Source organism: Colletes gigas, unplaced genomic scaffold (assembly GCF_013123115.1).
Source record: "Colletes gigas isolate AHSC1104 unplaced genomic scaffold, ASM1312311v1 Colletes_gigas_Sc00019, whole genome shotgun sequence".
Classification (NCBI taxonomy): Eukaryota; Metazoa; Arthropoda; class Insecta; order Hymenoptera; family Colletidae; genus Colletes; species Colletes gigas.
Genome location: NW_025106648.1, coordinates 1,401,279 through 1,427,458, shown reverse-complemented (window position 1 = coordinate 1,427,458; position 26,180 = coordinate 1,401,279). Strand labels below are relative to the sequence as shown.

General features: G+C 42.1%; 2 protein-coding genes across 2 annotated transcripts in view; one reads left to right on the top strand and one right to left on the bottom strand.

The window, feature by feature from the left end:
• Positions 1-563: 563 nt before the first annotated feature.
• Positions 564-22,393, bottom strand: LOC122400654 (protein unc-79 homolog). Its single transcript, XM_043402204.1, has 47 exons — positions 21,904-22,393; positions 21,539-21,658; positions 21,320-21,481; positions 21,003-21,173; positions 20,838-20,927; positions 20,475-20,660; positions 20,161-20,393; positions 19,818-20,032; positions 16,262-16,620; positions 14,386-14,527; positions 14,024-14,200; positions 13,669-13,946; positions 13,468-13,604; positions 13,020-13,250; positions 12,409-12,552; positions 12,011-12,140; positions 11,435-11,607; positions 11,227-11,375; positions 10,987-11,144; positions 10,358-10,539; positions 10,081-10,282; positions 9,779-9,973; positions 9,138-9,251; positions 8,033-8,181; positions 7,846-7,967; positions 7,534-7,765; positions 7,320-7,461; positions 7,045-7,240; positions 6,181-6,460; positions 5,683-6,011; positions 5,304-5,611; positions 5,075-5,164; positions 4,802-4,978; positions 4,634-4,725; positions 4,240-4,487; positions 4,046-4,159; positions 3,835-3,975; positions 3,583-3,737; positions 3,401-3,495; positions 3,078-3,329; positions 2,541-2,768; positions 2,314-2,469; positions 1,915-2,090; positions 1,342-1,606; positions 1,102-1,242; positions 840-962; positions 564-755 (listed from the first exon to the last, which is right to left on the bottom strand). Exons 1-47 carry the CDS (start codon positions 21,923-21,925, stop codon positions 567-569), a joined length of 8,370 nt encoding a protein of 2,789 aa, XP_043258139.1. The 5' UTR covers positions 21,926-22,393; the 3' UTR covers positions 564-566.
• A 3,333-nt stretch (positions 22,394-25,726) lies between these two features.
• The window catches only part of LOC122400655 (dual specificity protein phosphatase 10-like), a 99,409-nt gene continuing 98,955 nt past the window's right edge, over positions 25,727-26,180 (top strand). The window contains exon 1 of the mRNA XM_043402205.1: positions 25,727-25,844. The gene's annotated coding sequence lies outside the window, so the exon portion shown is untranslated. The remainder of the gene's footprint in view (positions 25,845-26,180) is intronic.

The window sequence follows — 26,180 nt, the reverse complement described above, 5'->3', positions numbered from 1 at the left end:
AAATTAATTATTGATATGTACATTCTGACAAAGTCAATGACATTCGAGTTCATATTCCTGTATTAGTAAAGAATTAGAAGTGTCAAATATAATTAAATGACACTATTAAACACAGTTATTGAAAAAATTCCCTAGACGCATTTTTATCGATGTTATTTAAATTCTTTGGACGTATTATGTAGGATGACTAACAGTCTTATCAAGATTGATTGCATGCCATTTAACGTAAATTCTGTTATCGTGTTTTATCGAAAACATAACAAATTTCGGGATAACTTCTGTGATGTGTACGAAATCGAAATTGCTAGATATTTCGCGTCTTCCCTATGTTACATACTTGGCAGCAAACTTTAAAGCCTTTGATTATAAAAGAACAATTCTCATACCTTAAGTTTCACGAATAAAACTAACAAGACAAATAACTGAATACCTGATATTCAATATAATAAATATATTTCGTAACAATAAATAAATTACGATTTTAGTACACGCACTAATACAACATACGTCTTAAACAATGCAACATTTAACATCTTATTAATTAAACGAATCTCTGTGTGTCCATTCTAAATCGAGTAAAATTGTGTGGCTGTAGAAGACTGCATTTCTATTTGGCCCATCTTAAATTGCAGTCGATGCAACCATCGCAAAAGCGTGGCATTAGATTCACGACGGGATGAGGCGAAATGCTCCGTCATCTTGTTCGGTGGAAAGTCTCGACAATTTTGCAAACGCACTTGCAGATGCCCTGGTAGCTGAACATAAAAATGTCTTTCGTTAAAACTAGTTTTATTCCGATAGTTATCTTAAATAAATATTTAAAGAAATTATATCAGAACCTGAACGTGACGCGAATACAAAATGGGGCTCCAGAGTGGTAGTAATTTGCTCAGCAAAATGGACCCGCACTCGAGAAGTGCTTCCAATAAACTTAAGAAATGCAAGTTAACCATCTCAGCCAGCTACAAATACAAATTTTTCATTCATAATCGTTATTGAATACACATTTTTTAAACTAAATACTTAGTATGAACTTAGTGTGAAGGTTCAAAAATATACTTTTATATATAGTATACTCTATTTATGTAGCAAACTACTTACGACTCTCGAACACCCAACCAGTTGCAGTATGCAAGGCGTTATCTTGCCCCAAAACTCCAGCAATATGTTCATCGTGATATTATGTCCCTCGCTGTTCGATGGATTATTTTTCGACAGCTCTTCCAGATACATAGTCCACAACTGAACAGATAATTATGATACTCTTCGTGTAAAAAAAAAGCTAACATGGAGTAAAAGTCATTGTTTTCTGTTACTTTCGTAATAGCGATGTGGACTTACCTGGCAAAGTATAAACGCATGGAACAACGAGGACATGTGCAGAACTGACGCCTTGGATTGTTCAGGGAACCCAGAAAATATCACTTGCACGTGATCCGCAACATGACAGGACACTTCCTGGGGTATTGGTTGTGCCGTCGGGATCGATGGCCCGTGGCTCTGCGTGTTGTTGTTGCCAGCATACATTGCCGTATGTGTGAGAGAGCCCAACAGAAGCCAGGATAGCAGCCTAATGTGCCCTATGCAGTCGACGTACTCGCGAGCACTAAACAGAGGCATCAATTGCTACAGTGTGGCTGTAAACTGAAGCACATTTGAGTCTCAGGCATCAAAACCCCAAGAATGACCTTTGAACACTTTGTCTACCTAATCCAGACCTATTGAAGTAAGTGCACGTTTCATTTTTATCCTTAATGGTATGATTTTCCATATCAATTGAGTGTGCCCATAATACTTAAACCATATACTACAAGAACCATAAAATCGACACGGTACCACGACCTAGACTTAATACAGGATTAGAATTTAATTCTATTTGCGGTTATACTTATTTTACTATAATAGTTTATTTACCCTTGGGGTATCATAGAAGGGGCGCTGTTGAGCCACGGTAGATAACGGAGCACTGCTCTGTTCTCCCTGTTATTGCCCCTCGTAATTTCCAATGCCACGTATTGCGCGAGACCACACTTTAATATACCACCCAACGTGTCCTCGTTCAGTCCTGCCTGCATGCCTTTGCTGTAACTCTAAGCAATCAAAGAAGTTTGTATAATTTAATAATGAATTTCTTCATCATTTCGGTGTCAATAGGCAGAACGTGTATTGATTTGTTAAGCGCAGTATGGCGACGAAATTTTGAAATCGATCTGGCACGAACGGTATAGAATAAGATATAAAAAAATATAATAGTATTTGTGTTTCTCAATTTCGGTTGAGAAACAGGAAAGCACAGACTGTTGCAATCGTTACCTTCACTTTGCTCAGGGTATGAAAATCAGCCAAGAAGTCTAGGACATCTGCCAGCTGGTTCTTCAGGGACTCTGAGGCGTTAGTATTGTAGATCGGCGACATATCCGTGTGAATGTTCTCCAGGGCGATTGTGTTAGGCAACGATCCTCCAATGTCCTAAAGATTTAACGTTTTGGGTGTCAAACTATCGATCTGACTTCTATCGTGCGTTGATACTATCGATTTACCTGAAGCACGAAGTGTAGAAGCAAAAGGAAATTGGAGTCTGGAATGGTGGTCTTGAATTTCATGGCTTGAATCAGTTCGAACACAATCGTCCTGCCGAAGAAGTGCTTGTCCCTGTCGCGGGTAAATCCTCTGTGACAGAGATAGCATAAGTCCGTCAGGTAGCTGTATCGTATCGTGGAGTTTTGTATGGCGTAGCTCAATACTTTGGCGAACGGGTCCAGCATTCCCTGTAAACACGTCCTCGTGCTTTAGTGTTACGATAACTGATACTTAGACTGAGAAATTGAAAGATCTTTAAGATGATCGAGGAATTTTCGTAACGAAACGAACCGTGACCATAAACTTAAAACACGTCGTAAATCTTTTGCAAACGATGTTCAAATGGCTTCTCGTCATCGAGAATGCCTGACTATTATTGTTATTACACCGGATCGGTGTAATATTTTGCAGTATTTAACGTCTTTTCAAAAGCGGCAACGATTGGCGTTATAATGATAATGATGTGCAATTTACGACCTGGTAGGCTGAATAAATACCTTTGATTGTTGGATTCCTGGAACCTTTAATAAAGATATCATAATTCTTAACAACGGCGTGGTGTCCTCGATAGAAGAAAGCATCAAAACGAGTCTTCGAAAGAGGCTGTCAAATTGTGCCAACAGTCCGTTCCAGGTTGTTGCACCTGGACCCAGACCTGCTTCCAATGGCAGACAGTCCAAGTAGCACGCTATATTATATAGTATCACTGGCAGTCTTTCCGTTGGCAAAGATTTCTTTGCGTTTAAAGCCTGAAACGAAAATGATTACACTTCAGTTGCTTCATAAAGTTCCTCTGCGCCCAGCAAATGTGTTATGTTACCTCAAGTACTAGCTGCAAAGGTGCAATTGGATTTAGTTCGTTGAAATCGACCAGAGCTTGAGCAACGCTTTTAAAGAACTGCATCCTCGTAGACTCTGAACGATAAATGGTACAGACGGATTAGTGTCATTGGATGCTTGTCATATAGTTTTGACAGGAAAATTGAAGTCCATAGAATGTACCGTTCAAGTGCGTTTGGAACATCTGCATAAATACACCGTTAGGCGCCAATTGGTGAAGAACGCAACGGAGGAACTGATGCGCCACACTAATCGCGCCACCTGGAAGGTGCATGTTGGTCTCGCTTTGCCAAGGATACATTGCGTTTAAGGCCACTCTGCAGATATCCCAAAAAATAATATTAAAAAGAAAATGTCTGGACATCGTATCGTTTATGTAACAAAAAGTATGCCTGAATGAACTGTTCAACCGACTTTGTGATGACCCTCAGAATCTCTGGTAGAAGAGGCGCTGCTAAGGACGGCTCGCGATGAACAAATGTACCCAAGTTGATGATGCAAAGGCCGAGTTCTTCGTCAGAGTATTCTTCCTTTATCGTCCCACATTCCGAACACCTACAACGAATCCAAGTTACATTTGCATACGGAAAACAAACTCCTAGCGTTACAATCGCAACGCGAATACCTCTCGTAAATGCAATCGTCTCCAATACGAAACAAGCTCTGCTTCAGGTTGAAATCGGCATGATAGGCCTGTTGCGAGGCAGTGTCGAAATTGGGTTGCAATTGAGGACCCGGCCTGGAAATTGGTGAAAATAATAACAGATACTTTTCTCGAATTTTCCACAAAATTGTTGACCGTGCTTTAAAATCTCGTACCAAGATTCCGTGCGCCTCGTAATCGGTGTATCCTGTGCTTTGATAGCACCTTTCCGAGGCCTATCGCGCTGAATGCGTACGTGATCTTGTATCTTCGTCTTTCGATCATGGTCGAAGGAACGACAGGGATAATCTAAGGGATCCGGCATCGGAGGTGGTGATTCTAAAGCTACTTGCTTGATCAGTCTTCTTGGACTTGCCGACCTACTAGAGTGTACCTCGTTCGATGTTGGCACTAGCGATGCTGACTGAAACATCAAGTTATATAACGATTTTGATTGAATCAGTTCAGAATAGAAGTCTTTTGTTGTGGTCCAACACTTAAAAGGCTTAATTTCATTTCCACTAAGTTAGAAAGTGATTGTTCTGTAGATATGAAAAGCCAATGGAGTACCATGTTCTCGGAAGTTGTACTATCTTGCTTCACTGGCGCCAATCCGTCGCCTTTGTTTCCATTCCCATTCCCATTGATGAATTTATTAGAATCTGAAACGTGGAATAAGACATCAACTATCACCAAAAAGTTACAATTTTGTCGACTATGAAATAGCAAGCTTGATACCTTCGATTTCTTGGACACCAAGAGCTTGACGAACGTGTTCGACCAAGCCACTGAAGTCTCTATGCGGGCCAATGGGTAGAAGGCGTTCAGGCGTAGGGAATTCCAATTGAGACGTACTTCTGGGACTCGTGATGTCACTAGACATGCAGGTCTCGCTGTCCTGATCGAACGAGGAACCTAATAAACATGATCCCTCCGTCATTAAGATCCTACTCAAATCCGGTCGAATCATTTACTTATTTACTAGTCTCTCTGATTTTACTCATCACTCACTGACTGTCAAGACGTTCATCTTTGATAAAGGTGACTCTGGCGACCCACATGTGTCTTCGCAACGCAGGATACGTTGAGTGGGACGTGGTCCTACGACGTCAACATATTTGTATAGTCTGTCACGAATGATTGTATAATTCTTAGAAGGAATATAGTGCGTAGGATTGACTATACCCTTGATAAACTCACTATATTCCTTTTACAGAGTATAACATTCCAAAGTGTTTACCCGTAGGACGAGTCGTAGTGCCAATTGGTAGTAAACGCTCAACCGTCGGCGTTGTTAAGGGATGAGGGATGTCGTTCCAGCCGGTATGTTGGCCGTTTTCCGTGCTAGTGACTTGAGACGAGATCGGGCTGACCGCTGACGAACTCGACTGATCGCTACTGGTAACCGTCACCACTTGACTCGGAGACACCGGGGACGGCACAGTCACAGGTTGATCTATCCGTTTCTGTCTACCCAAGTGTTTGGAACTCGGCGAGTCCGAATTACTGGAGGTCGCGGTCGTTGGCTTCTCTTTTGGTGGCTCGTGTCTGCAACGTGGATACTTTTCACTCGCATATTCCACTCCTTCAGGATTTTAATTTAATTTTCAAGGCGTTACTTTTGAGCTTGAGACGTCCCAGTAGCAATAACAAGAGCAGTTTCGGTCAGGCCAAAAGGTTTGGATGACACCGCGTCTCCATTGAAAGCTACTTGCACAGTGACGCTCTTCTCCTGAATCGTTTTCTCCAACACTGGCTTCTCTGTTACCGCTTTCTCCAGAATCCCCTTTTCCGGGCCTCCTTTCTCCGGCACTAACTCAGAGAGAGCCCTTGCCACAGGGCTGTATTTTTGGAAATCTGGCTGTCCACCTAGAAACGAGCTCGTCACCATCATTTTTACTCCCTCGTGTACACTCCATTTCTTTTGGGGCCCAGCTTTCGTACTCTGCTTGATAAATAGCACCGATAAGCGTCAGATTATTGCAAAATAGTAGCAGTACAGTAATGCTCGGTTGAATGGCGTAGGATCTTTGGAGAATCTTATCAGTGAATCACAAAAATACTTGATAATTCAATCGCGCACTACTGTACGGACAACAGTAAAATTAAACAGGTACTTGATGAGAATCGTCTTCGCTTCCTAAGAACCAAGTAGGTCTGGAAACTACGTCCGTTTTCTTATTAGCGTTCTGGCTACTCCACTCCGATTTAGTCACTATGTCGATCGCGGTCGAAGTTCTCGGACCATGAAGAGACACGCTTCTAGTGACCGCAGCTGGGCTGTCCTCCAGTTCACCGAGCGACCCACCACTGCTGCCATGTAACGTGCTGTCAGATTTTGGGCTCTCGGGTATTGCAGCCAGCTCGGACTCCGTATCATCCGTATTGCTCGAGTAGCTTTGCAGAGCATTCACAATAGCGGAAATTATAACAAGCAGCTACTAATGTAAGCACAGGCACATGTGATGTACTCTCTGGGTCCTGGGTACTATCGATAAGATACTCTAAGATGATCTAACCTTGTACTATTTCGTGAATGCAACATTTAAAGATACACGATGGATCCGCTAGTCCATTATTTTCTTATTTTCGTTTATTGGTGTATGATACACTACTTCGTGACGACAGACAATCGACATTCTTGCTCTTTGGATCTGAGGTGGTGTTGTTGCAAACGTCTAAGAAGTTCTGGGGACTACTAGTCTAACTGTTGTACTATATGTTCCGTTAGATTATGATTTCAGATAGTCTAGGGCTGCTAGTATTGTTATTTCAGTATTGTTTTTTCTCAATATATTCTCAATGAGATTCTTCAGAAGTAGATTAATGAAATGTTCATGACAGTGCAGAATCCACGAATGTGTTGATGAGAAAAAACATTCCAAACTAAAGTAGCCTAATGCTCTACCGTCTCCAAGAGAATCTATATGGTATCATCTAAGATGCAGTGGTATAAGACACAGTGGTATAAATAAAATGACCTGGAATGCTTGTTTGTGTAACGACACGACGGTGTACTTTCTTCCCAGTGAGTCGCCATTTGACTGTGCGTGGCTCCCGGGCTACGTTGGTGCACCGAGACCATTGGTGTCCTTATTGGAGGACTCTCAGCGTTCATTTCTCCCATAGTGCTGGCCGCTAAGTCGTGGTCCACACCAAGGGACGGTTGAGATACGTCTGTCAGTGACAATAGTCGTTTTTTAAACAGTGTCACTCGTTGACGGTTCTTAATTTAATAAAATTATCGTGAAATTACCACGTGATCTGGAAGGTGGAGCACCCATGACCACCGTAGCCGGGATCCTCTTGCATTGATGATGCTGCATGTCAAGCGTGTTTAACACGATCTTGATTAAAACCTGTAGCTGACTGCACCACGGTTGTTGACCATACTGGCACTGAATAAATCATTGTGTTTATATACACGAATCGAGTACGATGAGGATCGTTTTAGAAGTCATCCATCTCACCTTGTAAAGTATCACGAGAAGAGACATCAACCAAGAACGCCTGTTCTGGGGTTCGAGGTACCAAAGGCTGTATGTTGGAGCTTGATGATCCGAAGAAGGTATACCTTGTGGGGGACAAGGGCAGTGTTGCAAGATGGCTAGAACTGGAGGCGTCATCACCCATCCCATTACGTGATTTTGGTCCAGGAGTTGAGGGAGGTTCGCGATGAATACATTAAAAACCGGCGACACTCTGGAACGAATCGTGGAATAATTTCAGTTACTAATTAGAAGCGTTTTACTCGACAAACGATCATCGATGAAGTTCCGTACCGTAGGCGTTGCGGAAAAGTGTGAAAAGTGCGTTCAGTTTGGTTGTACCCTAACAAAAGGTACAAGTGGCGCAGCACGATCCCTTGCGTCTTCGAGAGTGGCTTCTCGTCCGTTGGAAAAGCCTGAGTGTTCGACGTTTATGGTCAATACTGGTTTCTATCAATTTGATCGAAATTCATCATCGTACCTGATCCTGCCTGGAAAGAAACTGCATCAAAAGGAAAACCAATAAATGCATCGTTTCTTTATCTAGCTCTTCGAAATCGACGATTTTGTGGGTGCATCCTGGTAACGCGCTAGCCTCGTCGACCATGTTGAGCGAATGGATATGCCCATCTGTAATAGTCACTGACATTAAGGTGCATTCTCGTCCCATGGGAATTCGATCAAATGCAAAAATTCGTTCTACAAAATATTGTTGGAAAAAATTTGACAAAAGTTTTAATACGACTATGCGATAAAAAGATGAATTGTTAGTCGTGTTAAAAATAGAATCTTCTATTTCCCTTGCATTCATATTTCATTTAATTCATCGTTCATTGTCAACGACCATGCACAAGCATAGTGTTTAATCACTGACATCAAAATAATGATTGTGATCATTCATGATACCTGACAATAACAATCGAACTTATCTTACTACGTGCATTTACATTATAGTCAGATGAAAATCAACTGGACGATTAAAATCACTCAATAAATTCATGTTTACTCAGTTAGATAGAACTTCATATGTATCCACATAGTATCATTGCGATAACATTATCTTTGAACGACCAATTTCTTTTCATCAGATTACAACAATGTTTGCAGTATTTGCAATGCATAATTATGATGAAATCTACATATAAATTTGTACACACTATGTGCTATTTAAACGCGTTCATGCTGCAATCAACGCCAAGGTCTAGACTAGGTAGCAATAAATGGTATTGAAAAGAGGAGGAATAAAACTGATTCCAGCGTAACAAATTTACTTTGTCCTGAAATAAAACTTACTCGGTCATCAATAAATACTTATAGTGATACTCGAGTTCCAAACATTCTCCCAACTATGAGAGATCAACAATCTTTCGAGTCACTCGATAGGTATAGAATGGTAAAAGTAAAAGCTGTCTCGAAAGGCTGATCAACGATCAGACTTACCACATGTTCCACACCGAACACACACGTATCCTTTGACATCCTCAAAAATATGATCACAGATCGCGTATACAGAGGAGAGGAGGGAAACATTTACGTGTAACACATATGGAATGCGACGTCTAAGGCTACGGCAAACACTACTCTACCTGGTATACTGTTATTAGGTGGGGTGGACCCCAGCAACTGACCCAGTCCGAATCTGGAGCTCTTGCGCTTCAGCATAGGCGCCGAGTATTGCCGGCTGTACACCTTTTCCTTTTCTGCACGATGCAGGAAGTGGAACAAGTCAGAAACACGTCTACGATCAGGGTGTGAAGTAGTTTGATCATCGGTTTCGGACGACTGATTAGCGTTCATTGACTCTATAGCTACGTGGATCAGGCGTGAAAGTGTACGGGAACCATTAAAGAATCAGAATGCCTTGCGCGATACCGCAATTTAGGTATTTTTCGAAATTATGAATTTTCTTAGCTCGACCAATGCATCGAGGTACCTAGAATTTAAGAAATCTAGGAGTCATTCAATCGCCTGATTCTTTTATGGATCAAACTGTTACTAACAGTGCCTTCAGAGCTTGGTAGATCTACGATCTAGCCTGATATTACTTCTAGCTTAGGAATATAGCCTGTCTGTGATCTAATTGTAATTAGTTCTTCAGTTAACCGGATGAGTTAACCTTTCCTTTAAACTGCTATGGTTCGTGTGACCACATAATGATGGATATACCTGAGCACCTAGCGTGGAATGGATTACGTTACACTTTCCGTAGCTGTTATGTTTCTTCTACCTGGCTTGGTGTCCTGTCGAGAAATCATGGACGTGGGTGCAGGCATAGTGCGCTTATAGGGCCACTTGGCACCGAAACTTGCACTCAGCGTCTTTATCGGGTTGGTTCCGTTACCATCCGATTGCGACAAGGCTTCTTGGGCTCTGTGTAGCTTCTTCATAAAGATCTCGCTGCTCGTGTCCGTATTTCGAAGGTCTACGGAACAGTTTGTCCATTAGTGCCTTAGAAGTATCGATCGACAGCTACTCTCTAAGATTCTCTTTCTGAAGATAGTTTCGATCTCAATCGATATCAGAACTGACCGCGCAGGTAGGGTATATCTCCAGACCTTTCCAATTTGATCTGAGCTTCGAGGAAGAGGGCGTCGAAGCGATTCAAGAAAAACTCCCAGGTGAGAATGTGTCTGTCGCTGAGACTGTTGTGAAGTTGGTACAGCGATTGCAACACTATAGGCCGGTCCTCTATCTCCGTGTCGAATTGGGTCTCCAAGCAGAGGATCAGTGACTAAAAAATGATCGAACTCAGTGGAGGACGTTGACACGATTTCTCAAGAAATGCAAGGATCCGTGCGAATCTTACCCTCATAGCTGTGTCGTGAATGGTACCAAGATACAGGGTGGCTCTCTGAGCGACGTACACGTTACTGTCGTCCATGCTGGCGATCAGATAACAGAACGCGTTCGCCAGTGCAGCTTGCAAGGTCATCACGTTTCGCAGCGGAGTGGAATCCATGAATCTCGCGATCAGCGTGACCCTTTCGACTGTTGAGTATCAATGAATATAAAAATTCATCTTGGAAATGTTCTTTAATGGACCTGCTATAGTCTGTATAAAATTAAGCAGATCACTATCCCTACTACTTGGTTTCTATCATCATAGCACAAGAATGCTAACTAATGCTGCGTTGTATGTCTAAGAATGGCAATATAACTATCAATGTCTGCAATCTATTAACATTTCATCCTAAATCTGCTGGGCGGACACGTCGCCAAATTATTCTGCGAATCAGTTGGATGAATTCAAGTGGAATAAAATGTCAGCTCCGTACAAATATAGCGCTGATGCAAACATAGATGTCGTATTCTGGCATAATTCGTAGAAGAGGAAGTGGCCTTAATTTGGCGCATGGGCATTCGATGTCATGAACGTGATTTAATGAGCTTGTTTATCTTTGCAACTACGAAATGAATTGTATTGGCTCTTCGTACCTGCCACGAATCGAACACGCCAATCAGTGTTATGGAATTCTTCCTGGATCAGACACCAGAATGTACGGGTTCCGGATGGCAGCGTAATACAATGGAGCAATAATGGCACGGTAACTTGCGCAATATGCGAATGTTCAGCATTGAGGAGTTCCCACAGACTACAAGCACAAGGAAAATATCTCAAATAAATTGTCGTCCATGATTTATCAAAGTTTGCAGACCGAAGATTCAAGATTTTACTTCTTTATGAGTAGATTCTCCTGCCACCATATGAAGAATCCTTTGTAATCCTTCACCGCTATATTGAAGGCGTCGCCATAGAGGCACATCACGTTCAAACATTGAAGCATGTAGTAGAGTATGTCAGGCTTCTCGATCGTCATTATTTCCTGCACGAGAAAAGGAAAAAGATAAATTACATCGTTTCGGAATGAGACTCGTACCCCACCTTTAGCAGTTTGTGTATGTACTGCAATTGTTCAGGAAGATCCTCGATGTTGAACCTGAACTTCCCAACGGAGGTGTACAAGAAATCGTCCGTTTCGTTTTCCGGACTTAGGTTCACCGGCTGATCGTTCTCTCCGATTAGCCGCGGTTTCGCCACGTTCACCGTCGCGGTTGCTGAAACAAAGGTCCGGTATAATGAGTTTAGCCGCGGCGCTAAACTCGTTAGAGGCTGTTCTCTAATGCCTCGAAGTAGAACGAGTCCCTGCGTGGCCAGACGGCGGACGCGCGGTCTCACGCCGATCGATGGGCTTCTTTTATTCAAAGGTAGCAATTAATTCACCGAAGTAGAATAACTCCCTGTATGACCAGACACTGGACATAAGGGTTCAGACGATCGATAAGCTTCTTTCGTTTGAAATGCTACGAACAGGCTCTGATTAAGGGGTTTGCAATATTTGTCCTTCGAAAGTTCAACGTTTATAATTCAAAAGAATACGAGCGCGATGTCAAATATTCTCATTTGATTTTATCAGATGTTAGATGTACGATTATTTAATGGGAACATAAGTGTACTTACCAACGTCGGTCTCCGACAAAGTGACGGCTCTGGCGACGGCTGACGTGACCTTCTCCGTAGGCATGATGGCAGCGAGATCCAGTTGCTCCGAAACTGTCTCTACAGTGGCTGTCATGATCTGTCCGAAGAACTGATATAAACGATCAAAATAGCTAACCCTGGCCACATAGATTAGCCTACCGTGTCAGTGGTCACGCAACGCCATTTCGCAGTGGAAGAAGAAGAGACAGAGATAGGCACACACAGTTTAGACGAAGAGCATGCTACAGTTTGTTGTTGCATAGAAGTGTTTCGCACGGAAATAGGGAGACAGACGAGTGTGTCATTTCTTTTAGGCGGTGTAACATATCGCGTATACAGATTCCGATCATGTCAAGGACAACGTTCTAGGGACATACCTGCGGCATGTGGACGAGCACACCACCCACTGAGTGCATTTCCGTAGGCGGCATACTGATCACCACATCAGATTTCGAGTCGCCTTTCCTCGAAGCCTCCGGGCTCTTCCGACCGTGATCCTCCGCGGTTTCGTCCACGATTTTCTGATAATCATCCACAAATGTTAGAGTCGAAGCAGATCGTTTGTTAACCCCTTGCACTACGAGAATCTCTATTAACATGAATAATGTAATGTGACTTCTAAAAACAAACAAATTTATAAATACCTATAATTTAAATTTTATTCATATATTTCCCAATCTTGAATCGAGTCTACGTATTACGTTTGTCGCCATAGCCAGTGGAGCGCAAAGGGTTAAGTTTATCGAATACGATTATTTGAAAAATCAATGGTGGTGTTTCCGAAATAGTTCGAGACCTATGATTTGATACGTGACTCATTAAAAAAGGCGCGTCTCTACTTTTGGTTCTGTCCTCATTTAGACGCAAGATGTCACGGAGCTGAAAGTGCCAGAAACATCGCGTGAGCGTCGAACGCTGATTCAGTGATCTACTTGTTCGAACGCGCCGCGATCATGGTTATTTCAGGCCCGTGGCCTAACGAACTCACGTCAGGCGGGTAAGCTGGATTTTCCGGCGCCATGTACGTGACCAACTGCAGGCACAGTTGATGCCAGATCACTCTGGACTCGCAGTAAGTGCACTCGGCATCGTAACTGTCCGCGCTGCACACGTGACAGCTGTTCCAGTTCGAGGCGACGATGGACTTCATCAGGTGGCACGCGTCCCTGCACACCCACGTGTTGATCCCCGTGTGCTTGTCTATGTTCTGAAGCTCCATCTTCAACATTTCACACAACTCGGTGTCAATCTTTCGCGATGAGAATTTTCTATATCTTCTTATAAATTCTTTCTATAGTAAAAGTCTCTCTAGTTTTCTCAGGAACGGTAAATATAACATTGTTATCCGGTTCTTGGTTATTCGAGCTAGCTAACATCTTTCTTCAGAATTGTTTCGTCTCTACATTACAATTTTACAGTCTTCTACGTAATTTTACCTGCTTCAGTAGTATGTCCAGCATGAGTATGCAACAGGATAGGTTCAGTTCAGCGTTGGTTGTGAACTCCATGTGTCTAGGTGTCGGGACCATGTCGTCGGACAGTGGTGTTGATTTCCCCGACTCGTTTTCTACAACTGAACGCACACGTTTTTCGAAACTTCAGAGTAATTGTAAATCAATTATTTATTTTGTGCGTACATATAGCGTTTCCGTCCTCGTCCTCCTTCTTCGACCCCTTGCTGGGCTTCTGCTCGGACTCGGTGGTATTCATGGCACCCATGACGGCGACGCCGTCGCTGAACATCGAGAACAGTTGACAGAGAGGAATGCTGATCTCCAGCATGGTCAGTGTTTGCAACCAGTTCAGCGCCTGCTCTTGCACCTTCGCGCAGGTGTTGACGAACCGCTTCGCCACGAAGTTGTACATCTTTTTCGCGTCGAACCCTAGAGGGCTCATGTCTCTATCCAGGATTTTGCTGGAATTAGTAGTTGAAAATTGAAGCTTTCTTCGATCTCTATTTTTATCCAATCCAGATAAAATTTTATTCCATACCATAAAATCATCTTTAACTCGTGGAGCTCGTGTTCCGGGACATCGTTCACCATTGCTTCCATCCAATGTGGCATCACGTAGTCCCACACATCCGACGTGATCACTTCGTAGGGCACCAAACAGAACAGTCGATTCAGCCCATCTTTAAGATGCGACGTCCTCGAAGCCAGTGTTTCCCTAAATTACAATTAAGAATTTTCACGTTTCTAACATCAGAATTTCGGGTCGTCATTTTATCCGCGCATTGAAGTCACTCTGATCAGCGTTTTGAATAATATTAACGTTCATCGAAAATTGTCCTCATCGTCTACCCAAATTTGTTATTCTCTAGTGAATGTCGAGCTTTTAATCATAATTCGTACCAGTGGCCACCGACGCGAACATAGTCCGCCGGATGCGGCAGAAGACAGGAGATGAAGACCTCGTAGTGCGTCTTCATCACTTCCGCCAGCCAGCCGCAAACGTATTCGGTTTTCAACTTCTCCAGCGCGCTCTCCGCTTGCCCTGCGAAGTCCCCAGCCGAATCAGACCTCGTTCCCGCGAAGATTTTTGTTGGGAGGAACCGCGAATCCATTGACGCGCGTTCGAAATGAGCGGTGAGATTGAAATTCGTTGAAATGTTACGAGCGAATCGCGTGTTAAAGTAGATGAATTCGAAAACGCAATACAGTAGCGAATTTCGGGACACATCGAAAACAGAGGAACAATTTAACAATGTAAAAGCTGATTAAATCTGTGTTGGCTGTGTCACGTGGCATGCGAGAAGGTTCGTTAAAACTCGATTCGACGCAAGTGAAACGCGTTCAAACGGATTTTAGTATAATTCATCGATCCGAGGATTCTTCGTAAGGTCGTGTTGTTTAATTTTTCTATTCCCATTACGGGATCACTACTTCGATGCATAGAAACATCGTGGATCGTCAGCGTGAAAATAGAATTATTTTGCCACGAGATACGATTTGTCATTGGATAATAAAAGATCCACAGATTCTATGCATCGATGACTAGAGACTCGATCAGCCGCGACGCAGACGCACTCTTGTCCCTTCTCACTTGAGGTTCCCGTGACCAAAAAGAGCATTCAATTAAATACACAAACGCATATCGTTCCAGCGGTACTCGTGTGTATGTGGCATGCACACGCAGAGGCAACAGTTTTCTTCAAAATGTGTACGCGAGAACGCACAGGCGCCAACTAAGCAGACAAGGAAAGTCTTACTGTTCTATCATCGAATCGTATCTACGTTTACTCGAAAACTCACAGAAATCGAATCTCTAATATTACATGGTCGCTAAGAAATCGTTCTAAGTACTCGATACCGTAGAAAATTGAAATGATCATGACAGAATCTCTACTCACAAGAGAAGAACATTTCTAGATGCTTGCAACAACTACAACGATAGAAAGTTAAAGAACAAAAATAGAATAGAAACGATAAAGTAGGAAGCAGCGAAATAGATCAAAGAAAAGTTCAGTATCTCCAGAGCTGACGCCTCTGCGAAAAGAGTTGGGTACAGCGTGCCACGAGATGGGAAACATCGAATACACTTATTTACTGGTACGATTTACAGGGACACCAAAAACGGGGTCACAGAATTTTCAGAGACGAAAGATCGGGCAACACAGAAGCTATTTAGTCGAAACGTGTCGAACAGCAAAGGGTTAACAGTTAAGCTTGGAAAAACACCGACGTTACGAAAGCACGAACACGTATACATGAATGTTTACCCACAAGTCGTACAGAGAAGATTCGGTTTTTGTTTCTTTCGAAACCGCCATTTTGCCTTAAATTCACTTTAGCTGCCTGTATCTTTCCCGTTAGAGTTTTCAAAAATAATTAACTTAACGGTTAAGTTGCGTGAAAATATATAAAACATGGAACGAGATAAGGCAAAGTGACGAAAGAACAAAAACAATCAGCGTCTGCAAGGTGGCGTAAGAGTTGTTGGTCCACTCGAATGTGCCTACGATCGCGGCCAGAGACTACCTACGTCTAGTGATGGGCTCGAGAGGCTTCGAATCACTTTGAGCACAAGGACCAACCGCCACATATTAAGAACGATCAAGATATTCATTCGACTTTTTTAAATACTAAGACCTGTTTAGACTCGAAACGCAATTTGCATCACTGTTGTGCTCAAAAGTGTCCAAGAGAAACGCAGAGTATCGGCTGCCCATCACTACCTACGTCTTCTACGTCTACGTCATAAGTGTATATATGCGAAGTGTTAAATTACCAACAGAAAAGATAAGGTGCATAAGGCTTTTTTTAGTACCATCGAAAGAGTAGGCAGTAACATGAAACCAATGAAATAGCATTGACAATAAACGCCCGAGAATTTCGACCGAGGTATCCTGGTTCGGGTTGCAAAGCCCCACCAGCAGCCAGACACCGTATCTTCCAAGAAGCTGCCTCTCCTCCAGCGTCGACGGATCGTACTGTCCCCCACCACCGCTACCGGCGCCGCCCCCGCCACTAGCGCCACCACCGCTGCTGGCTCCGCCTCCTGGGAATCCTGTGCTGCCCTTATTAGTATTTATTTCCGAGATGTCTCGATTACTATCCATACTTAGCGGTTCAGCTTCCTTAAGCAGGCTGCAAGTAAAGAGGAACGCTTATGCGGATGATGCATGACACGATCTGCGGTCACGTCTGGCTGTGGTCGGCTCGGTGATGTGCAATTTTCGGTAGGCTAGTTTTTGGAAAATCTGATGGACTCTTGAGCTTTGATGGAATCGACATTCTCTGTGGCGCTTTCGCTTAAAATTGTCAGACGTTAGGAAAATTCGCGTTCGTTCGACTCAAGTTGCACGCGGAACATTTTATGGAAAAAGAGAGTAGATCGAAGAAATAAAGAGGCTAAGAGGATAATAGTTGCGTTTGGACAGAAAATATTGTCCGCTGGAGGTCACTTGGAAGCTATTCCCACCATCCACTGTCCCATTGCTCCGCCTCTCGAGTCTTAGCTCCGCCTCTCGGTGCTTTGCTCCGCCCCTGAATCACTTATTTGCAAATTTTAATGATGTAACACTGGATATCGTATTTAATACGATACGTACAAGTAGGGAGTGACCTCGAGCGACCAATATTTCCAATATTTAACGAGCAATTATTGCAACAGGGATAAATGAACTAGATTTCTTGTTATTTCATGCGTTTGCTAACAATTTTAAGCGATTCAAAAGATAAAAGGGCATCAAACGTCGAAGAGTCACAGCTTCCACGTTCAATAGTGATTTGAATTCCTTCAGGATCGAGTTCATCCTTCGTGAAACTTTAGGGATTCGTGGTGAATCGAGTAACGATGAGAGTCAATCGAGCATTTTGATCGTGAAAAAATTCATGAAAAATTACTTCCTGCGACAATGTCGATCAATGATTCAGGCATGTTTCTGGAAAAGATGACGGAGAACTGATCGGTCTAGTTCGACCACAACGTCTATCGGAGCAGACGCGACGTCAGATCGCGATCTTCTGGGATTTATATCGATAAATTTACAATGATGAAGATGTGATCTTTGAAAGTTGACGATAGACTAATAACCAATTAGTATTTCGAGTAACAGTAACTACAATTTATCAGGTTTCGTGTTCTAACTATTAAGGGGGTTCATGCCAATTACAATATTAAAACTACGTGAATGCAAATCGAAAATCATCTTGCAAAAGTATGGCTAAGAACAGGTAATAATTTATGATGTAAAAATCTTGCAGAAAATTGCATTTTGTCCTTTGTCTAAATCGAGAAAACAAAATTGTACTATCGAAGTGTTTTGAAACTCGACGTTCACTGTTCTTTGTGATTTCGAAATTATGTACAGAAGATAGAAGGAAATCGCGACAAGTTGATCACTGTTAACCAATTATCGATCGCGACAACGACGGTAAATAATAAAAATAGGTTCGAACGTTCCATTAAAATCGTGTTCATGTGCATGCAGCATACCAGTGTGTCTCAGGTAATGGGTATCTATTCAAGCCTGCACCAGTAGGTCTGTTTTTATTTGTGGAACGGTACCAGGAGCTGGTGTGTAGTATCCAGGACGTGCACGGTGTCCTCGGTAAGGCGCAATGCAACTTTTAAGGTGCACTTTTCCTATGCTCTACTGTGGGCGAATGCTTCAAAGTCACGTGTCTTACGCGGCCACTTGGACAGTCAGAGAAAAACTTGTCCGCGCTAAAACGACCAGCTTCGAGCGTCTGAGACTTCTTTGAACCGATTTTATTGTTCCACTCTCCAGACCTGCATCCTGACCAGTTTATAGGCATTGTAAATACATCCGCAGTACTAACCTATCGTTCTCTTTCAGCTAAACTTACATTTACTTCTTTCCAGAATTTCTAAATCGGTTAGTTCAATATTTGGGCTATCCCAGTCTCTATTTCCTAATAAGTTTATTATTCTACTTTTGAAAATGTTCGACTGTTCAGTTTATTAGTAGTACAAGTATCATCTTGTGGTAAGAATGTACTTACAACTTATTAGAATTTGAATCACAAGTCTCGTTCATAAGCTAATCAATTTGTCAAGAATTTTTTATCTGATCATCTGTAGTTTTACTGAAATTTAAGATGACCTTTTATCTGTAAAACGAGCTTCTAATTTTGCATTTGCAATGTCTTTGCTAACTTTTTCACACTACAGTCTCAGAATCTTCAGAAGCATGGCGGTTCTAGCGGCAACAGTTGATCGAGATACGCGTGCAGGATATATTAATTACAAAGAAAAAATCCACATGACTCACTGAAGTTGAAACATCGTCGCTTAAATTATTTGTAGCTGTGAAATCCTGCTCGCGATATCTCGTCCATTTTCGTGAGTATTCAAAAGACAAAATACCGAGCATTTGGTAACCACGTTTAGTGGAAGACGATCAACACTTACTGATGCTATCGCGAACACAGTTCTAGACTCTCTCAGACGTTTTCTGGACCCCCAATAAACGTGACTACAATGTCTTACCAAGCAGGATGGACCAGCACGAACAAACACGCAAAGCAACAATGATCCTGCGATCATTCGTTAGTACGCGTCATCGTGTTTTTTTTTCGAACAAATCGAGGGTTAAATATATCGTAGTTAGTGATTAACAACCATCGTTAGCGACCTGTGCCCGTGACGAATTGTTCCAATAGTTTCGTTAATCCATGAATACTTTAAGCGATGGGCATAATAATAAACTTCGCGTTAAAAAGTTATTAATTCGCTCTTTGATTCGCGCTTGTAAACATTCGATGGTCGCGATCTGCGGGTTGGTAAACACGAGCAGAACCAATCGAACTGCATCAACGTGCGTCACATTCGTTCGAGTCATCAAAAAAACTATCCTCTCGCAAAACGTACTTCGACATGGACGAAACGTCGGAGGGAAGAGACAAAACACTGATCCCAATGATTCGTTGTAGCATATTCCATTAACAGTATGATCTGGTAATAGCAATGGAACGTCTACACCGTATCTTGGATAAGAAAATATCAGCAAAATCTTTTGTTCGTCACTTTTTCAGCTCTGTATAGTATTTAATATACACTGCCAAACTATCGGGAAAAATAAGAAGAGGCGGAAGAGTTTCCCTGAACTCTATCTCGAGTTGATCCTTTCATAGACTAGTTTCCACCGAGTTCTCTTCCCTCCGCGTATGACATCGTCTCGTCAAACTCGTGCAAATCAGAACAACTGAGTGTTTCTTATCCAGTTTCCATTCTCCGTTCCCATTTCGCTCGAACGGTAAGCGGTACACGATTTCTCAGCAGACACAACAGAGGATGAAAAACAACCGACGTCTCTCACCTGACGATCGCCTGGACCATGTAGGTCTGAGTTTGAGAGTCCAGCTGCGAGATGTGAGGCAACGCCATGTGATACACGTGATCGCCGCCACGACGATTGTTGTGCCTGATGTTGTGACACTGCTGACAGTAGCGTATGGGGTGGTTGCCATTGTAGCTGGCGCATTCGGTCGAGAAGCAGACGCTGATCGCTGACTTGTCGGTGGCTCTGCAGTTCTACAATGTGGTCGAAGCTTGTTTAAAAATTTCAAACCTATCTCATCCCTCAAATTAGCTTCATTCTAGTTTTATAAAAACATTTCTCGATTCTTTGAGTCATTCTTGTTACGACTCTTCCAACTCGCCTTGTTCTCGCATATCATGGACACCTGTTGCATGGGGTGTAAAATATCGTAGAACATTTGATTCGGATGCTCCCTGTGGATCTCGTTCGCGCACTCGATGCAAAGATAGATCGGAGGCGGTGTTTCCGTCGCGAATGTGATGGATATTCGATGATCGTAGCAGACTTTTCCGGCTTCAGCGTTGCCAGCGTTAGGGCAGGAGTCTCTTTGACAGACGAAAGGCGTGAGATCGTCTGAAATTATATTCGAAGCGAACGGTGAGCCTCGTTCTTGCATTATGGCGAAGACTCGAGCGATCTTTGGAATACACGTACTCGCGAATTTCATTAAAACCGCTCTACGGTCGAAGAGATTCGGATTGAAAGATGGCCAGTAGTAGAAGAGCAATTTAGCAGCGGATGCTCTTGCTGGCGCAGTACCGTAAGCAACCACGCAGAGGATGTCTTTCACCACGCCAGGTTTCAGCGCCATCAGACACTCCAGCAGTTGGCAATGGTGCGCTGAAAAAGCATTCTATGAACTATCTAATAGACGATCTAACGATTTGAGAAGCTGTTGCAGTATTGCCTCGCTTCTTCTAGAGCCTCAGAAATTAACCTGGTTGACTCGATCAGATTGCAAAAAGAGAAGCAACACTGTGATTCTCAGTTGAAAAGTTGCTTATTTAAATTTTATACCTGGATTGCTGGAATACTGAAAGATCATCATGATCACGGCGGCTATGGACTGGCTAGCAGCGTTTTCCGACCCATCTTCGGTTTTCCTTGCTACAATATGAGGGATATATTGAATTTACGATCGTGTCAGAATTATTTCACGAATCGAGGAAACGGAACACTCACTGATACTGAACGGCAGGATGTAAAAACAGAGATAGTTGACGATCTCTTGGTGAAGTTCCACAGGAAGTACAGAGATCGCACTGGCTGCCAAGTATGGCACGTTGTCGATCAGATCGTGATCGAGGAAAGGCAGTAGACACGCGAGACATTGCAGAAGTGCCTGACCAAATGCTGAAAAATCAGTGTTTTAAATATTTTGTGATCGATTAAAAAAGGGGTAATGCTTGGAAAATATAATAAATAAATAGTAAAAATATAGTTCTTGCGAAAGAAAATAGGAATGAGCGAAGTAGAAGCAGCGATCCTCGTGGTCAGACCTTGCAAACCAATGTGAATGGAGGGAACGACGTCCATCAGCTGAGTCAGAGCGTTGTACAACTGCTTGTAATCCAAAGTGGGGTAAAGTGCCATTCGTTCTACATCGAATTTCTGCGCCCTGACCATTTCGAGGGGGGCTTCGCGAACTTCTTTCAGTAGAGCTGGAAATAAAAAACAAATCAAGTATCGATTCAACGTAGCGGAATTGAAGTTCTTACACAGTAATGTTTGGGAGAAAAATTTCACTGTATTTGCCATGTCGAAGCCAGAGGGTACAGGTTGACTGCCGTGAAGAAGTCGTTGATAATAGTCGTGAAGACTGGTCAACTTCAGCGAATCTGATGGAAGAACACACGTGTAAAAATCGAAGACCCTGATCATTCTACAATTTAATTGAATTAAATAAAACTGGTACATATTTTATCGTATACTTAGAACCTAAATGTTTTCAAGATTTTAAAGCTAAAAGTCTTAATCTTACAAGCACCTACAGGACAGATACTAATAAAAACACTCGGTTGCTCTTAAATTGCAATTATTTTTCTTCATATGACAATCAAAAAGAGTAAGAAAACATACTTACACGCTGCAAATCGGGTCCCCATCTTGCATAACTTTTATAAACTACAAACAGTAAAATTATTCTCGAAGTGTCACGATATTTGTCTCATAGTTTTGCTCAATCTTTATTATTACAATAACAATGTATCTGCACGGATGATAACAAAAACAAACGAATCACGTAACACCACTAATTCTCCGAAATGAAAATTAAAAAGAGCGAACCTGATACACTGCAAATCAAGTCCCCATCTTGTATAACTTTTATAAAGTACTAACAATACAATTATTCTCGAAGTGTCATGATATTTGTCTCATAATTCTGCTCAGGTGCCATGTACCTGCACAAATGGTAACAAAAATAAGCGAATCACTCAACACTAACAACCCTTTGTGTTTGGTTTATAATTTCGTCGACTTTTTGGTGACACTGTCGCGTCGATCGACGACACTGAACACGAGACTCTGCTTCTTGACATGTTTCGTCAAGTTGCAGAATCAGCACGGGTCCATCCCAGAAGACATGTAGGTGGAGAATGAGCGCGGGCGCCGTATCGACCTGTTTGGCAGCACTGTGCGCTCTCATCTTTTCATCCCCTTCCAGGATGAAACTCCGTTCCCGGGAAAATCCAAGAAGCGTTTTGCGCGAATTTCACCCACAAAAATGTTTTAAATCTTCGAACGAATTCTTCATAAAATGATTTGCTTGAATACACACTGAAGAAGTCATTTACGATATCGTAATCCAGATTAACCCTCCGTGACTTTAGAAGTTACATACTCCTTACCTACACCTCTGAAGTCTGAAATAATTACATCAAGAAATTTTATACTATAACTTGTATTCTATATAATTATACTTTTTCTCATTTCTTTTTTGTGTATTGAGATTGGATATAACAGTGGGATTATTTATTGGGACACATTTTTTTGTTAAATTTATTATGGGTAGTTTTCATGACAGTAGAATTAATGGAGTTATTTGGATTTTGATGTCCTCATTAATCAATTATAAACAGTAATATCTGAAAGGGTTGATTTTCCCTTAAAGTACAAAAAACTACTAAAAATCTACCACAATCTGTGCGTGTCACTTATCGATTGTCTGTTGTAAAATCGTGTACCAAATGTATTCTATGGTGAAAGAAAAAGCAGTTCTGAAAAGAGTCGTGTGTCACGTTGGGTTAGACATTTTAATCGATCGATTAAATTGGATACGATTATCGGTGCTGTTCATACAAGTAACATCGTTCGTCCAACGACGGAAAATCGTCTCAAGACACGTTACGCAAGAAGCTTCCTGCCAATTACGTAAGTTCGATCGCATGAGGTTCGACAATTATACGGTAACATCGTTATCCCTGATCCAATAAGTCGTAATTACGGTTTTAAGAGATTACCGTTCAGCGAAGAATTTATGATGGCGTCGCATTAGCGAATGAAAACCTTTTTATCAGTCGCAACGATTTTGGATGGTGTTTCGGCGATGTTGATAAGATAAAGTTGCAGCGTGCAGATTTATTCTATGCAAATACAGGGTATGCTTATGTTTTCGCACTTTGTCGGTAAAATTATGCGAGTTTTTTAATTCTTTAGGTATCTCGAAACTCTTATTTTTGTTCCTCGAATTTGATGATTTATATGCCTTTTAATTTCGAGGTTTGAAAATCTATTCTTCCTTCATTTTTCCTCTCCAATAAAATTAAAAAAAAGTGTATAAAGAAGATAGTGAAAGAAGTCTTGTTTTATATAGAGAGAAACAAGAATAGGGTACTCATCAATTTTTCAATCACGTCGAAGTAATCGTCGTTAGACTCAGAGTAAGGTCGATAACCAATCGAGATAGATCAATAAATGTAAAGAAAATTATATATAGAAGTATGTACAAAGACGCAATCTGCTATAAATACTTTTTATTGATACAAATCTAGAAATATAAGATCGTGTTGGTCTCAGTTTGTTCCAAGGCCCGAGAATTTATTATTTTCGTTTTAAAAATTACAGAATTTGTTTTTCCATCGTTTTCAAGGCCTGGTAATTTATTTTTCCTCGATGTTCAGAATTTTTTAATCGCCATCGTGGTATTCTTCGATCTGGCGTACGTCCAAAGGGCGTGCAGAATTGTGTTACAGATTTCGACCGGGCTTTCGTGCTAAACCACTGTCCACGGTGGGCAAAGTGTGTCACGTGGGGTCGATTCTAGGTCGACCTATGACGTGCAAAAGCAATCGATATTATCTAAATACGATGTACACCTGCAAACGGTGAAGTCACTCTCTGGAATACGTGCACCTTAAGTGAACGCGGATGCGGTTTCGATCGCGTCGAATCACCGTATTAAAATAATCCAGAACGAAACGGGAAGTCTCCCTTAAATAGACCTCGTGTTTCTTTCGTAAAGGCAAATTATCGATACGATTAAACGAATTGTACGTTTCTTACAAGGAAATATGCTTAGTCATAATTTCGTTCAAACACGAAACCATTTGTAGGGGATTAGAAAATATCAAACACGTATTTCTTTATTCTCGTATCGAATGGTTTAACGGGGTTGAAACGTCCTTTCAAAGTTTTACTCCAAAATATTTATAAATATATTGGATACTGACACAGAAATTCACCCACCTTTTCTCTGTTTTATTAAAGTGGGAAATGTGGACAGCAGTATGAGTATTACTATACATTACATTGCTTTGTACTTTGTAATATTTATCGATAAAAATTCCTGAAACGTTTCCAAGCGAATAGGTCGGAGTACCCAAAGGGATTGGAGCATAGGACTGCGTCTTCTCCTTGATAAAGGGGTAGGAATCGCGAGGGGTGTGAAGAGCCCCGGTCCGAAGGCAGGTGACCGGATCGATTCTTCTATCTCGCGCGCGCGCGCGTGCACACGTGTTCGTATACGAGATGCGTGACTGTGTGAACGATTACAGCATTGACGTAGACGCGTGTCCATGCGAAATCGCGTGTCGAAGAACCAACTCGGGAAAGCTGAACAGGGAAGCGTAAAATAAAAAAAAAAAATCGAGCGAGAGAAAGAGGGATACAAAAGTGGAAAGAATGGGGTAAAACATGGGAAGGGATGAGGACGATCGGGACGAAGAAATAAGTGATAATTATCGAAGCGAACGAAAAACATAGAGACACGTAAAAATAAACAATTTGGGAAGCAAAGTACGGAGAACTGACAAAAGTGTTCTAAGAATTACAAACTGAACAGAGGGTAGCAAAATATGGAAGAGAGAAAGAGAAGAGGAGATACATATTAACCTGACAAGGATAAATTAAAAATTTAATATAAAAGAATGAGAGTAGAATGTACAAGATGATCAAGACGAGGAGAAGAATGGTAGTTGAGGGTAGATAAGCAAAGAAAGGAAAAATAAAAAGATACGAGGGCAGTAAAGGTCGTCATATTTACAAAGATGGGTGAAAGACGAGCCGGAAGAATTCGAAACTAGGGGTTGGAACAGAGAAACACGAGAGGGAAAGGAAGAAGAAAGTAATAGTACAACGGCGAGAGGGTAGCAAAAGTGAGTGAGGGTGAGGGATGAAAGAGGGTAGTGGGTGGAGAGAGAGGGAGGAGGACTGAGTGAGTCGACGGATATACATGGAAAGCGGGGTTGCCTAGGACACCACATGGACGCCACGTTCGACTGCGACGTCACGAGGCTCGAAGGGGGGTTAAAGTCTCGCAACCCTCCGGGCATCGAGGTGTCTTAGAAAACAGTGCTCGCGGGGCAGGCCACGTTGGAAGTCATGCCGTGAACCTCGCGTCGCTCCGCGTCGATTTCTGCACCCCTTCGATCCCCGCACGGAAGGTACAGGAAACAGATCATCCCTTAAGCTAAACACGTAGATCGTAGTTCGCGCGACCAGTTCAAAGAGTGATTAAATTGTCCAAGATAACAATTCCGAGGCCTTCGAAAGTAGAGACTGCTACTTCTTGAAAGTTCGGAGCAGGTAACTACGAAACTTGAAGATTGTACGACGCGTCTCTGAGCAAATCTTTCGACTATGTAATTGGGTGTAATTTAGTTGTCAACGGAAAGTCGAAATAAATTAGTAAACGAAAGTTTCGAGTTTGTGAAAGTAATTGCGGTTTTACTGTCAGAAAGGTATTGGAGATAAATAATTTTGTTTTTCTCCCTGCGCTGGTTTCGTTGAATCTAATACAAATAAGAAGGCACGAAATTGCTCGAGGTGCTTTGATTTTACCCCAACGCGTCACCCATCGATAGTCAGAAGTTATTTAGGGTTTCGATTTCAATACGATTTGAAGTTAGAGGGATTCTTATA